Genomic DNA, 16,044 nt, shown 5'->3' on the forward strand with positions numbered 1-16,044 from the left:
TATGATTATTTGGAGTCTAATACGCTAATAATTTTGAAAATAACATAAAAATACAAGTAGTCTGAAAATAAAATTACTTATAATTGGCTTGTCTAGAATTAGCATAGTGAGATATTATTACACTAAAATTGACAAATCCCCATACAAACTTGCAGAAGGAAAAGTCCAATTTTGTAAAGAAAGGTAAATAAAATAAGCAACTTCAGATTTTTGCTTGGAGGTTTTTATTTCCTTCTGACTATCCTAAATTCTTTATCAATGAAGAGACAAACTGACATTATGCAGTGATAAATTACAATTCGCTGATCTTCATTGCTGAAGCATATTTGGAAATTCTGAGGTACAGGCAGAACTTCTAAGCAGAACAATAAGATTTTTCTTACTCTTGTCAGTACTCTTCCATATAGTCACTATATAGTTATAAGAGCTAGAAAGAATTGTGTTTTTAAACAGTGTTTTTGATGTCTTCAAGATACTGACTGCCTGGGAATTTGTCTAATTCCTGAGATTATCTCAGAAAATGTCACATAAACTGTACTGCAGAGTTGTACAGGCTGGCAACCTGAACTATAATTCTAGTTTACTAGAAAGAAAAGGTTCTTCTAATGAATTTCTGCATGTATTAGGTTAGCTTATGCAAAGGCATCCTTAATGCAAGAGTCTGGAAGAAGAAATCCAGCATAGAAGTAATTCTGATCAAGGATTTTAATTAATTCATCTCTACTTAAAATTCAGACTCGGAATGAACTAAATCAGTATTATTGACTGAAGTTGGTTTTGACTCTTTTTTTTACAGAATTATTCTTATACACAATGTAGATGTTTATTATAGCATTTTATTTATTTCTCCTCAGATATCTTCTCATTTTCTTTAACAATCACAGCTATTAATAAAATGGTCAATTGGGTGTCCAAAATAATACATTTTATCTTAACTCTCAAGATATTAGGAAACTGATAGCCTCCAGCAATAGGATTCATCTTGCTTCCCCTTCCCTCCATAAAATTCTTTAAAACACTTTCTTGAAAAGGAGAGACTTCAGGATGCAAACTGTTACAGGTGTTTAAAGAACATTGCAGCTGTGCTTTATTTCTTCCTCTTGTACATTTTGTTGGAAATGAGGGTCATTTTTCCTAGATTTATCATAATACCTTTGGTACCTTCCCCATATACCATGTCCCCCAGGGCCAGGAGTTGGTCTTCGATGATCCCTGTGGTCCCTTCCAGCTCATGGATGGATGATTTTGTGTGTTGCCCTAACCCAGCTTTAGGCAGGTGACAGAGAGTGTTAAAGCTGTCTCCTTCTTGGGCTAGTGTGGAGCCAGATGAGGCTCACCTAGATCAGTACTTCTGTGATCAAGTATGACAGAAGGCATTCATATCTGCTTAGTCCTCTTTATTTTAGTCTGTCCTGCTTGGGTCCATCTTGATTACATTAGGAAGGAAAACATTTTCCCAGCTTGTAGTCGACCTGAGCTGTGTAATGCTGTTAACTGAAGATTTTCTGCAAGCCCAAATATTACAAAAATCCATTACAATTGAAAACCTGAACATATAAAATGCATGGTCTAGATGGCAGTCAGGACTCTGGCAGAGTGCACGTGTGTTTATTCACGTGTGATTTGTCGGTGTTTTTTATTGTTTCAGAGCGTGTACTGGTATTGGAAAGAATCGTGCACTTTTAGGTTTATTGGATAAACAATTTCTACATAATGCAATACGTGAGCCCTATGTATGTATGTATGCTGTTTTGGTTTCCACATGATGTCAAAATCTGTCTTCCTCAATGTACACAAGTATTTATTGCTTATATCCTTAATAAGCAGGCAAACAATAGTTTTACCTTGGAAAGCAGATTATATTTACTAAGAGTTGAAATTCCCCCCTGAGGAATAACCAGAAACAGGAGCGCTTCTGTTGGTACCTTTTGAACAAATGTTTTGAATGCCTAGTGTGTAAGCCATGGAGGAGGGCTATATTTCTTAATAATTTTTATCTTGGGATTGTTTTGGCCGAGGAAAAGAGCTTAAGCTGGTACTTCACATTTTTCTAGACAATGTTCAGAAATAGCTTCATAAAAACTCATCTTATTATGGTATATGGAAATAGATTTTAGATAAGTGGTTAAAATTAGAGGAAGCGAAAATCTTCTTTCATAATTTAGTCACCTGAGCAGCAGTTTTTGCTCTCCTCAGTATAATGTCCTGGTACTTCATCATCAAGAATAAATTACTATCATTCAACATACTAATTCATCCTCCTTAGTTTCCGTTTAGTGTCTTCTGTCACAACTGTGAAAAATGTCTAAAAAACCAGCATTCTAGTTGGTGCTCAAAGTGATAATATATGTAATGTGTAATTTGGGCAACTAACTTGCTAGTACTAGGTCACGTGGTGATTTTTTGATTCTTAGTTCTGTATCACCTGACCCCTTCATGTGCCAAACCATGTTAGCAGATGTTAAACTCTAGGTATGTACCTAAGTGCTTTTCTGTCTCCTTTTTCACAAGTATAACATTTTCCATAGTGACAGATGTATTATTTTATCAATATTGTAAAAATCGAAGAAAGTCATTGCCAAGAGAAAATACTTCTGATAATCTTAATTTTGGACAGTTCCTTAAAGATTCTTTTAAAATGAACCAAGAATTTTACTTTACCACAGTAATCTCTAAAAGACTTGATAATGTGCACATGGAACTGAGGGTGATGATCTTTTTGTGGTATAGAAGTTCTGGAAGAGGTGGACTACTCCATTTTATTTCAAACAAAGCTTCTATCTCTGTCAACACCTACCTGGCTTACCTCTGAAATACTTGAGACATTTTTATTTATTTCACCAAAACTAGTATTTGACCTAGATTTCAGACATTTCTATACTGCAGTGACTGATGGTTGTGAAATAGTTTGTCTTGATAAAACAAGACAAATGAAAACTAAAAAGATACGTGATTTTTCACTATTTAAAACACTAAAATTGTGTATACCAGAGAAGAGGAAGAACAAAAAGAAATAGTAAAAACAACAAATGTGCCTGGGCTATAAAGGAAAATACAAACTACTTCTGAATTAAGCTCTGAAAAAAGAAACAAACTACTTTCAAGGTAAAACATGATCAGTTTTAGAAATTATTATATCAAACAGTTATTTAGTAGAAAGCTAGACCCCATGACCCACAGTGCTTTTTCTCCAGCATGTGATGCTATTTAATAGGTAGGTTATGACAGCTTTAATAAATGTAAGCTTTATTTTCCAGGCTTGGAAATAGCATAAAAAATTTCTTATGTGAAATGTTATTGTTTAAACCAGGTTTATTAGTTCTGATGTACCAGTTATAATATATTCCTGTTTCTGGGAAGAGTATGTTGTGCATATCAGACTTCAGACTCTATATTTAAATATTTAACTATAGTTACGTTGAACCTTAAGTGGATTTATTGAAAATATTAGAACATAGTGACATTTTTCTGGTGCTATCCTGTTGATATCAGAGATCTGTAATAAAATCATCTGTCTTTTAGTGATATTGCTGATTCCAATGCAATTTTTTTAACTTCAAGCTCTGTCTTTAACTATGACAAATGTAATAGAGAAAAGGCTGGTGGGACATTACTATTAGGCACACTTTTTAAAAAATCTAAAAACTATATAGAAAGAAGTGAGAAAAAAAAATGAGAAATAGGAACAGAGAATGAACTCAAGTCACAGGCTAATGCTAATTAAGGGAATCAAGAAAAAAATAGGGATAAAGTCGTATGCAGTTGTATAATATTGTTCCAACCTTAATTTAGTGATGCATACAACCTTTGAAACGTTCAAAGTGTTCTTTCACTAGTCGTCAGATTAATTTATTTCTTTTTAGAGTATGATTTGAAACTGACTGAGAAGTAAAATAAGGAGTTGTTTGGGTTTTTTCTGCTTTTCCTTAGTTTAATTTATTAAATACATAAAACTGTCTTCTAGTGTCCTAAAATACAAAGTACTTTATGTGTGAGCTTTGCCAGCTTGGACCACAAACACTAAAAACACTTTGTCTGAAACTTGAAAGTGATGCTTCTTTCAGTACATTCATGCTCAAAATTCCACGTGCAGATGTATTATCTACAATTACTTACTTTGGCCCACAAGATACACCTGAATACACCCTTAAAGTGGCTTTTATATATTCCCTTCCAGCTGGCATCTTGTTAATTAGAATCTGTCTCCTCATGGTTACTCTTTTTCTACCCCTTCTCTTACAGTTTGGTGAACTGGCCAGAGTGGTAAATTCAGAAAAATTTTATGAGCACAAGAATAATTTCTCCCGTCATGCAGGTACACAAAAGGCAGGATAGGTGACAGTACGTTTCATGTCAACCTCTTTCTGAATCCAAGGTCGTGAGAAGGATCTCTAGCTAAAAGCAGGACTAGGAGAGAAAGTGTTAAGAGGCCTTCAGGAACAGAGCCTTATAGGTAAATAATGTTATACTGAATATTTAACCTTAAATAAAATGTTTTAAGATGGAGGAACCTTACAGAATTTTTCTAATCAGAAACACCTGTTGAATAATTTTGATATAATTTACAGATAAAGTTTAATAATACATCTACTATAATATCCTTATTCATTCTGTTGGGTCCTGTATCTTGTTGCTTTTCATAATCCACAGAAAAGAAGTTTAGTCTTTATGTGTTAACAGGGGCTGGAGAGGAAGGAAGAGAGAAGTCATTGGTTGAACGCTTGGCTATGTTTTTAAATTGTGTTAAACTCATGAAAAATATTAAAAATATCAAATGACTGGCTTTTTTTTTGCTTTTTTTCTCTTTCTTTCAAACAAAATTAATAATTAATGCAACAGGTCATAAGCGAACAAGGAAAAGTGAGATCACCCTGATGAAGAGTCACAGTTAGTCCAGGATTTCTGGGGAAAGGGGATTTATGTGGTGGTCCGACTTCAACAAGGAATTTTTGATGCTATCAGCTTTCTTCTTTTACTTTCTGGAGTGGTTGTTCTGCCATAGTGTGGACATGTACATATGCAGATATATATGTAAAAGAAAATTTACTGATTTCTAAATACAATTACTGGGTTATCCAAGTTGACCTGTTTTAGCAGTATAGAAGTGCTTTACAGATTTCTCTAATGTTGTCAAAACAACAGCAAAGGCAGACAGGCTTGATTTTTAACAGCAGTAGAAATTGGGAATTCCTGTGTCCACTTATCTTTTCCATGGTCTCCTCAGAGATAGAAAGTACTCCAGATAAAGATAAAATACAACTTTCAAAGCATTGCTGAGGCTATCATGTTACTTTTTCACAGATTTAAATGTATATTAATGGAACAAAAAAAAAAACCATGAACTCCAACAGGTTTTCTGGAATTTATTATCTTCTTAGTTCTATAAACTTTGCAAACCATTTAAGTTTCAGTCTCCTGGTTTATAATATCACCTAAATTCTTTAACAGAATTGTTTTCCAGGAACTCACTGTATATCATTTATTAGCGTACGTAGTGTGTATGCTATAGTTATGACATTTGACAAGAAAACTTGTATTTCTAAATGCTTTGAGACCGATGATGGTATTAATTTTTTTAGCAGGTTAATTTAATGACTTTTAAATTGAATCTGACATATAATTTATATGTAGTATTTCAGTAGCCTGCACTGTGTATGTACTGTATCTGTGTACCACCAGAGCTGTTCCCGTGATGCAGCATTCTTTTGGGATGGCTAAACTCAACAACTACTCTTATCTTTCTTAGTATATAATTTTTATTATTTTTGTTTTACCTCTTAGGATTTGATACCAGTATTTTGCCAATTTGCAAAGACTCCCTTGGCTGGATGTTTAATAGGCTTGATACGAACTATGACCTGTTGTTGGACCAGTCGGAACTCGGAAGCATTTACCTTGACAAGAATGAGCCATGCACCAGGGCGTTCTTCAATTCTTGTGACACATACAAAGACAGTTTGATATCTAACAATGAGTGGTGCTACTGCTTCCAAAGACAGCAAGGTAAAAGATGAGAACAAACTGCATATGTATATGACTGACCTTTTTGTTGGGCTTCATCTTTTTTTTAACTTATTAAGAAGATTACAGTAAACTGCAAGCTCTTAAATGCTGTACAATGAATTTGTGTTAAGGTTTTTGACCTATGGTGAATACCTAAAATGAAATTAAAAAATCACAAACAAAAAACCCCAGCCCAAGCTAAATGGAAACACTTGCTAAAAATTCAAGTATTCTAAATAAAGTGCAAAACAGCAACAAATGCTTTTACAACTATATTGTTCCTTGTGCCAACATCCAATACATATGTAGAGGAGAGAGATCAAAATAAAGAACAAAATTACTTAAATTCTTTCACAGTCTACTTTGCCTACATTATAAAATAAACTTTTTTTATTGCTAATGTAGAGTATCTTAATGTTCTGTGAGCCTAATAAAATAGTTGAATGAACATTATGGATAAAGTTATTTCCAGTCATTTGGACCTAAAACCGGTAGATTTTTATTGCCTAGTTAAATATCTTGTTAATGTTCTGATGTGATTTGGTTATACAAATAAACATGACCTGTAAGCATTATTTCCTGAGGAGTATAAAAAATTTTAGACGTAGGTGAGACATCAAATAATTTATATGATCAAACTAGTTATAATGTGTCAAGGAATTTACTCATTAGATATTGTCTAAAATTGGTCAGAATTGCCCCTTCACTTTTCTTACTAACATGAGGGAGTTTTTTTAAAGGATAAATAGCAACCAGGGTTTAAATTTCTTCTGCCAGTAGAGGAGATAAAACTGATTTGGTGGAAAGTTTGCAAAGGCAATTCAACCTTTTTGAAAATTTTAGTATCAGTTTTTAAATCTCACTTATACCCTTAAAACTCTCATAATAAATTCCCATTAGCAATCAACATGATTCTGATTTCTGTGGAAATAAAGGTTTTTATCATGCCACATCTACCAGTTTTAAATCTATATAAAAATAGAGCTGTACTTCTATAGATAAATACTGAATAGCAGATTTCCTTGGTAAATTTCTAGTTATAAAGTTAACATTTAAATTTTCAAAACACCTTGTTTGTTTCATAGTAGAACAATAATTTTGGCTTTTATCTTATAAGCATGTATGTACTGCTAACAAAATTAGCAAATTAAAAATAACCCATCCCAGAAGTAAGGTAGTTCTTAAAGAACATAACATGTTTTGTTCAGTTGTCTTTGAAATAAAAAAAACTACCACCACAATAATTTCAGCTTAATATATAAACAACCTTACACTTTGGAGGGCAGCATAATTCTTTTCAGTTGCCAGAGGAAGTACAGCACATAATATGTGGCCTAATATGGTCCAAGGTTTTTCTACCAATTTTATATCGTGTACGTACTACATAACCAGGGCATTAAGAAAACCCTTCCATAGATTAGTTTCAGGTAGTTTTGCTTTCTATAGCCTATAAACTCATCTTGTCTTAAATATTTGTTCAACATACAGCTAGAACCTGAGGATGGTATTGTAAAGACTGCTCTATATGCTACAGAATGTTATTAATGGTATGCCAGCAGATCCGACTTTCAGTGACACTGATTCTCCACATTGCAGAATCCAACATTATCAAGCTTTCCTTCCCTTTTTTACCAATTTCCTTGCTGTCTTGATAATGGTGTTGAGATAAGGCACTGATCTTTAACAGATTAGATAGCATATAGTAAAAAAGATGTGTCCTCAACATTGTTAAATGAAGTGAAATGTCAATTTTGTCAGTCCTTGCAGATTAGACATGCCCTTCATCCTTCCAAATTAGCGCTGTCATCAAAATCTGTATTCTCCTTTTTAGGTGTAAGGAGAAAAAAAGAAGCTTATCATCTTTTTTTCATGTCTTAGTATTAGCTCTTGCACAACGGTTTGAGTCCTAACTCCTGGTATTAGTAACCCACTGAATTCTTTATTCGTAGTTTGCAGTGTTGTGCTAAAACCTTGAAATATGTTCATGTTTGGTTATGTTTTACTTGATTGAACAATCTAAATAAGGCCTTTAACTAAGCCTTTGCTATTAATAGCAAAGGGATGGCAAAGTAGAGAAATTCAGTGGCTTCTTTCTGATGTTTATTAAAAGAAGTTGATATTAACAGAATGCTTCGAGCCATGCAGAGCAGCTCCCTGTATTCATTGAGTTTAGTAGCTACTTTCTGGGCAGATCAACGGTTTTACAACAGTGTTCTTGATTAACAGTGTTCAAAAGTGAATACAAAACTTAGTCAACAATATGTATCAAAATGGGATAGCAATTTCATTGTGCTTTTTGAAAGCACATTGTATTGCTTAAGTCATTATCTGAGAAGCCCTCATGGTCTTTGATCTTAGCTTCATGATACAAGACAGTCGGGATCAGACAAGTACTTGCAACTCTTCTTCATTCTTTCTTTCTGCTTGAGATATACCATGATGCATTACACTGCACTAGACGCATTACTGCACATTGCTCACAACTTCTAGTCAATATAAGCAACTTCCTATGAAGTCAGATCCTTCTTGTGGAGAAGATGATCTTCCTATAGTAGCTGTCCCGCCTTGACTAGTGCTTAAATACTTACATACATCTCAGTGATGCTCATTGCATTTTTTCTTGTCTTATTCTGCTTTAAATGTAGTTTAGTATTTCTGAGATATATCCAAGAAACTATAATGCATTTCTGCAATACTTTAAAATCTGCACTTTTCCGGTGCTCTTTGCAAGTCTTCCTGTGTGCTTTGGTTGCTATTGCCCTCAAGTTTCAACAACAATTCATGTAAGTGCTTCAGTGCCCATCTCCAGAACTTTGTTTTCTTAGTTGTTTGATGCTAGTTTGTCACTTTAGTGCTTACCTAAATGCTGAGGCCTTTGCAATGTCAACCTTTTAATAGGTTGATTTTTTTTTTGCCAGTAATTCATTATTATTGTAGCGTTGCTTTGTTGCATCACTGAATCAGAGTAGAAGAGTACCCAATTCTACTGGGAATATTTGTGCTTAGCACCTAAGTATTTCTTTACTGCAGGCCTCTGCATGAATCTATTAGTCCAGCACTTTTCTAGGTGGATTTTCTTACAGACTCTCTGTCTGTCATGCCTAGAAGACATCATCATGACTAAAAACAGTCCATCTTACAGATGAATAATAATTATCATGATTCATATTTTTCAGTCTTCAGATTGCAAGGACTTCAAATATATTTATAGATGGTTGTAAAGGAAGGTGTATCAAGATAAATGATGATCATCAATGAGATCCCCTGAAAGAATTCTTGAAGTCTAGTGTTGATGCTTCTGATCCCTAAAGTAAAAACCTTGGATGTCCAAGAACAATTACAGTGCTTGACCACAAGCACAGGCAAGACATAACAAGGCAGGCTAATCTGCAGTGGACCATGTTCCAGAACCTAGGGGCTCTGCCAAATATTACCTACTTGATATGTGGAAAATCACTGTTTTGTATTTGAGTAAGATGGAGAATCTTGGAAAGCTGGAGGCTCACTGTGCAGGTAACAGCTCCTTCAGACGTGTCTGTAAAAAATGAAAGACATTCTTTATAAAATCTACTAGTTTTACTCCAGTTGCTCTGTTAATGTGCCATTTTGGTAAACCAAAGCTTAGTTGTGCTGTCCTGGAAGCACCTCTTGACACGACTGGATATTGATGTCTCAAGGGCCAGTATAAATAACATGGTGTGCATGAGTACTTGTAGCACTAAAGAACTGTGGATGGCTGGTGTTACATGGTTCATGAATCACTCATAATAATGCAGTGATATTATCAGAAAGACAATTCCTTCCACGTCTATGGAAGTAGATTAGGAATGAAGATAATTAGGTACATTGTTTGTATTCAGGTTATCATAAAGACTGATGTCAGATTAATTGCTATTTCAAAGGAAGCCACCACACTGATTTTTGTAAAGGGATTTTTTCTTCTTGGCTCAGGACTGCCAGAAATTGTCCTGTGACTCTTCTTTTTTATTGAAATAAATTCAGAAATCTTAAAGAAAGCTTTTCAAACTTAGGAACTAACTGGAAAATAAAGAGGGAAGCACTATAATTTGGGGAAAGAAGAAAAAGGATATGCTATAGACCAAAAGGAGATGGTTGAACTTCTAACCTTCTCTTTGACAGTTTTTAGCAACAGAGTGATTTAGTATTGTTAAGAGTTTTTGCTGCTTTTATCTTGAGAAGCAAAGCTTAAATGTGAATCTTGAAGACCTAACTTCTGAGAAGAAGAGAGTTTTGGGTAAGTAACTTTCTCATGTTGCCATGTTACCTCTTGGTTAGTTGTATTCCTTTTTGTAATTATGTTCATCATTCATCCATGGCTGGGCTTCGCGAACGAAGATTTGGGAAGGCTCTATCCACATTTGTTACAGGCACGTGTAATTATGTAACCAAAGATTTATAGCTGTAAATGAAATTTTTTTTTCTTTAGGCATAGTTGATAATTTTTACTTTTCCACATGTTAGTGCTCATGTGTTTAGATCTGTGTTTCCAATTTAGGATTTTTTTCCATAGAACAAAATAAGTGTATTTTTCCTGTTTGACTAGTTCTTCTCCTTCACTGTATTTCCCATCTCTTTGGAGGATAGGATAGACTAGACTAGACTAGATGGAAAAGGTTCTGTAACATAATCTGACTGTTAACCTAACACTGCCAAATCCACCCCAGTCCTAGATCCTTCTAGCCTATTGATACTTGTGTATTAAATTACTGTCATTTATTAGATTAATGATTAATGGAAAATACCTTTGTTTTAAGAAATAATTGATCCTCAGAATGTTGTAGAATTAAAAGTTTTAACTCTTTAAATATCAGGAAAGGCAGAAACCTTAGTTTTGAAAAGTAATGAACATCTCTGGCAAATAGCGATCATGATCATCATCAAAGCACTTCTTACAACAAAAAAAATAAAACTTTATGTAGCCTCAGCAAATACTCAAAGACTAAATTCTTAAAACCCAGTACCCACCCAGTGATGTGAAATCCCAGTGATTTTTCAAGAGCACACACAGAAAATCGGTTGGTTATCTGGAAGGACAACTGAAAATTTGTTTTGGCACTGAGACTCCTGTGGACAGTACTTTGAAAGTGGAACTTACTTTTAAAGTCTTAACTCTAAAAAGAATCATCATAGATTTAGTGTGAAAAACCTGGCCCACTAGAGTTGAGGCCACTGGAAATGTTTATAAGCTTCTTTAAATGTATTGGATATGTAAATGATATATAAAATGTAGAGCCAAGAGAAATTAACAACCTGCTGTCAGTAAGGGGCTATTATGGTCTTCTAGTTTTTATTTACTCTCTTAGAAAAGAGCTCATGAATAGTACCAAATGCCAGCCAAGAGGCTCTGTGTTTACCAGGAATATATTTTTGATCCACAGTTCATCTAGGCATTTCTCACCAGAGTGCCCTGCAGGGACTGGGTTCTGGTCATACATGCGTTCTTCATCAGTAAGCTAGGCCAGTCTTACTCGTCTTTAAACTACCTCAGAAGGCTTTTTTCTGTTTGCATGGAAAAAAAGGGCACCTACGTGGCAAAGCTGTATTATAAATTGTCGGAGTCTGCCAAAATGTAAAATGTATTTAATATTCATAGAATATGAGATTTTGTCTGGGAACAGTATAAGCTAAAGACATATGTGAGTAAAATCAGTAATACAAATGCTGATTCAGAATGGGAAATGCTGTTGTGCTAATGGTCTAATGTAGTACACGATGTCAGTGTTCAGAGATTAATTAGTACTTTGTTGTCTTTGATTCTTTCATGTATTCAACAGTAAGGTATATACATTCACATCTTATTTTCTTCCCATTCATGGGGCATACTGTGATTTCCTTTTATGGACAGTAGAAAATTAAATTTTTCAGAACTGGATTAGGCTATAACTGAAGAATGGAAAACTGAATTTTAATACCTATTCTACCTCTTAGAGCCATCCGCATTTTGGCCAACATTTTTAAGTTGGTTTGCTGAACATGGGGCTTTGTATCTTTAAGACCCAGTCTTAAAGTGTTGCCATAGAACCACAATCTTGCAGACTTCCAGTGAAGTAAAAAAATATTTATTTTCTTAGTGTATTATGTAAAATACAAAACTTGGGCATGACTTCTAACAAGGACAAAAGGGAAGAAATTGAAAGAGCCATCCTTTTTCTAAGCAGTACATGAAGCAAGCTTCACAGTTGCATTTTGATTTTTGTGGACTGATCAAATAACATGTGATGGACTTAATACTTTGGTCTAGCATTCCTTGATCCTCCAAACTAGTGACTAATGCTCACTTAGAGGTGAGTTAACTGGGAGTGGTCTTCCGCACAAATCCATGGTGGTGTGCAGATTCATAATTCTGGAGCTGTAGCAAGGTGCAGTAATTCTTTCATTTCAGATGCGTGTGTTTCTTAAGATCAGTAGTTAGAGTGACCTTAAAGTGTCGTGAACTGTGAAAACTTAGTCCTATGCTTTCTGTCCTAGATACAGTGTAATCTGTTTAACATTTTTATGTCGTTTTAGACCCACCTTGCCAGACAGAACTCAGCAACATTCAGAAGCAGCAAGGAGGAAAGAAGCTCCTAGGTGAGCCATAGATCATTCTTTTGAAGGTTTTATTGCTTACATAAATAAGCCTAGTGAAACAGCAACATAAAATCAATATTAATCCAGCGAAGATAGACCGCAGTAAATTTCAGCTACGAAATTTATGAAATTTTTGAAAGCTATTAAACTTAGTTTTATTACCTTACCTACCAAAAGATCTTACATCTGTTTTATTACCCTGATAGAAGGTACGTTTTCACAGTTATAGAGGGGACAGTCTAAGGCACTCCTAAATTAGTATCTCTGCTGATCCTTTGACTGTAATATTCTTTAAGTAATTGAAATCTTTGCTGTAAATCAGCTTATACTGTATCAATATTACTGAAGTGTAAAATCTTCCTTTTACCATTAGCCACTGTATAAAAGCTACAATAAAAGGCTTGACCCAAAGCAGTCAAAACTGTATTTCTGCTAAGGATGATTTCTAAAAAGAACTGTACACTTTCACATGAAAGTGTCCAAATGAAAACCAGTGGATTATTCAGCCTTAGGCAAGTCACTGCCTCACAAAATAAGTCCCTCTTTTACGTATAAATGCAAATTTAACACTGATTTTTTTTACAGTTGGTGGTGGTGTGTTACAATGCATTTGTCTTCTGTGGTGAAATAATTAAATATTACTATGTAACTAAGTGGTTTGTAAAATACATATTAAATACAATTAACTTCTTTTAGCAAATTGTTAGTCCAGGAAGCCTGGCCCTTACTATTCAGACCTCTTTGTACTCCGCAGATGATAGAACTTCCCATTCAGGAGTGGTTTCTACATTTGAGCCTTTTCCCCAGAATACAGTGAATATCTTGACCAAGGCATTCAGGAAGAAAGGAATATGTATCACAGGATCAACAAAAAATTTAAAGAAAGATTGCTCACTTTATTTCTTGAAATCAATCCAAGACTGCTATGCGTTATTTTCCCTCCCACATTTGATATACTGAGTCACTTTCTGCTAACTGAATTTAGTAAAAGTAAACCAGTCAGTGTAGAGTCTGGAATGATGAAACAGCAAAAGGTAGTTGCTTTCAGCTATAATTGTTATGTTGGCCAAGGGGCAGATTTTAATACACTCATTTACTACATATCTATGTGTCGCAGGGCAGTACATCCCCTTCTGTGATGAAGATGGGTATTACAAACCAAGTCAGTGCCATGGAAGCATAGGGCAGTGCTGGTGTGTTGACAGATACGGTAATGAGGTAACAGGATCCAGAACAAATGGTGCAGCAGAATGTGGTAAGTTAAAATCCCTTTGTGGTATTTGATTTAGAGGTGCTATTCCCTTTGATTGCCAACCAGGTTAAATTTCTTCAGTAAGAACAGATGTGGGACCCAACTACATGGATTTTGATGCAAAAAATATCAGTGCATAATTCGTTATTGTTATTACTTCATTATTTTTTGGAACTTCTGTCACTGGGGTCAGCTATTAATAGACTCCTTATACGTGCTTGGCATAGTGTCTATAAACCCAGGAAAAGTTAATTTTCTAGAGTAGAATTAGATAAGCCCCAGAATGTTCGATGGAATTCCTTTGGGTAATCAGCATGCTAGTGAATTCAATTTGACTTTCTTTTCAGTTTATATTTGAGGGAATTACCAAAAGTTTTTAAAATCTTCCCTTATTTTTCCCTTCTGTACAGCACTGTGCAACTTCTTCCAAGAATTCCTATGTCACCTTTATTTGCTGTTTATTTGATTAAAAGATGAAAAAAAGTATTTCTCTTTTTTTTTTATAGTCATATATGACTCCTTTTCACTTCTTCTGCAACAAAAGAACATAGCCTGAAGCAGAAAGTAAATTGAACACAGTATTTGAGATACACGCTCAGGCCTATTGTCCATCTGATCCAGGATCCTTTCTAAATAAATGGGCAGTTTGATAGATATGTAAGAACTGAACAGTAGTCAGTAGTCCTTACTGTCATCTGTAAGTTGAACTTAATTTTTTTCAGTTGTTCCTAGCGTTCATTATAGTTCTACAAATCCGTAAAATTTGTCTCCTTTTGTTAACATTGAGGAATTCATTAACTTTTGAAATTTATTTCTTTTATGACAAAAAAATCTTCTTATTATTTGTATTTTATTTTTATGTCACATGTTGTAGTTGTCCTGGAAGTAAATATTCTGGTGTGCCTTTTGTATGCTAATGTAAAATATACTATAAATATGTAGTGTATCTTGTGAGTCTTTTCTATAACTATCATACCTTTTTAGCTGTCGATTTAGAGACTTCAGGTGATTTTGCCTCTGGCGATTTCCATGAATGGGCAGATGATGAAGATGATGAAGATGAACTAATGAATGATGAAGATGAAATTGAAGATGATGATGAAGACGAAGGAGATGATGATGTTGATGATGACGATGATCATGATGGATATATTTGATGATATTAGAGGGTCCATGTATTGTACCTTTCTAAGTTTCATGAGATGACATTTCATAAAATCCCTTTGCTCTCTGTGATCAAAAGGGTACTAACAAATATGTATATTTTGTATGATTATTTCAAACATTGCAGCTGGAGTCATAGACTTTTTTGTTTAAATAAGAATAATTATATTATGTGCTTTTGAGTTTTTAAATGCCGTTGCGCTGAAGAAAACATATTGGGAATCTAGCCTGAAGACAAAAATGTATATGAAAATATAAATGTGCAAAACACAGTATAAAGACAACCATTCTCTTTAAAACTCTGGTGAAAAGATATTTGCCCTTACTTGGAACTGTGCATGTCCTCTTCAGAACACATACCATAACTCCAGTTCTGTCAGTGTTTTAGGCCTTGAAGTCTTTGCAGGTTGTCCATTTTATAAATCAAAAGTGTATTGCAGTACAAAAACCTTGATGCACAAGTAGCATCTCACCAACCTTTAATTAACCAAAGGTATGGAGAAAAATTATCAGGAGGGAAGACTAAAACAAAGTCCTCCTTTGAGTTTTCTTTTGTAGTTACATTTTTATTAGGGGATGACTAGATTACTGAAAGAATTTTTCAAAAGCAGTAACATGGACAAGCACCAATTCTGTAATTCTAAAATTTTCTTGTCCTTATTTTTTTTTCTTTTCTTCATGTCAAGACAGTATAAACTTTATCATTATTTACTCAAACATTGTTTCACCCTTTGTTGTTTCTCTGTATTTCCCTCTAATCAGATTAGCATAAAATACTTACATGGGGAAAAATATTTGCTTAAAATTGTATTACCTTTATACATGACTGTATTTCAGAGTATTGTCACTTGACCCAAGGTAGTTTTTAATAAATGTATAATGATGTTTTTTATTTTCTTAATTCAGGAAATAGTTTCGCTTTTTATCTTAATTCATGTTGTTTTCTGTTACTAGTGCAGAAACTTAGAGAACGTATTGTAAAGGTGCCTTGCAAAATAGAAATAGAGAGGTTTTAGCATGCATACCAGTATAGG

The 16,044-nt window shown here is 34.3% G+C and overlaps 1 protein-coding gene across 4 annotated transcripts in view; it reads left to right on the top strand.

The window, feature by feature from the left end:
* SPOCK3 (SPARC (osteonectin), cwcv and kazal like domains proteoglycan 3) overlaps positions 1-15,183 on the top strand; it is a 177,904-nt gene extending 162,721 nt beyond the window's left edge. For all 4 annotated transcript variants that reach the window (XM_018071059.1, XM_018071069.1, XM_018071053.1 and 1 more), the window contains 4 exons: positions 5,782-6,003; positions 12,532-12,594; positions 13,712-13,849; positions 14,831-15,183. In XM_018071059.1, the coding sequence (XP_017926548.1) occupies positions 5,782-6,003; positions 12,532-12,594; positions 13,712-13,849; positions 14,831-15,003 (596 nt within the window). In that variant the 3' untranslated portion in view covers positions 15,004-15,183. The remainder of the gene's footprint in view (positions 1-5,781; positions 6,004-12,531; positions 12,595-13,711; positions 13,850-14,830) is intronic.
* Positions 15,184-16,044: the final 861 nt, after the last annotated feature.

Source organism: Manacus vitellinus, unplaced genomic scaffold, assembly GCF_001715985.3.
Source record: "Manacus vitellinus isolate BGI_N305 unplaced genomic scaffold, ASM171598v3 scaffold_0_pilon, whole genome shotgun sequence".
Taxonomy (NCBI): domain Eukaryota; kingdom Metazoa; phylum Chordata; class Aves; order Passeriformes; family Pipridae; genus Manacus; species Manacus vitellinus.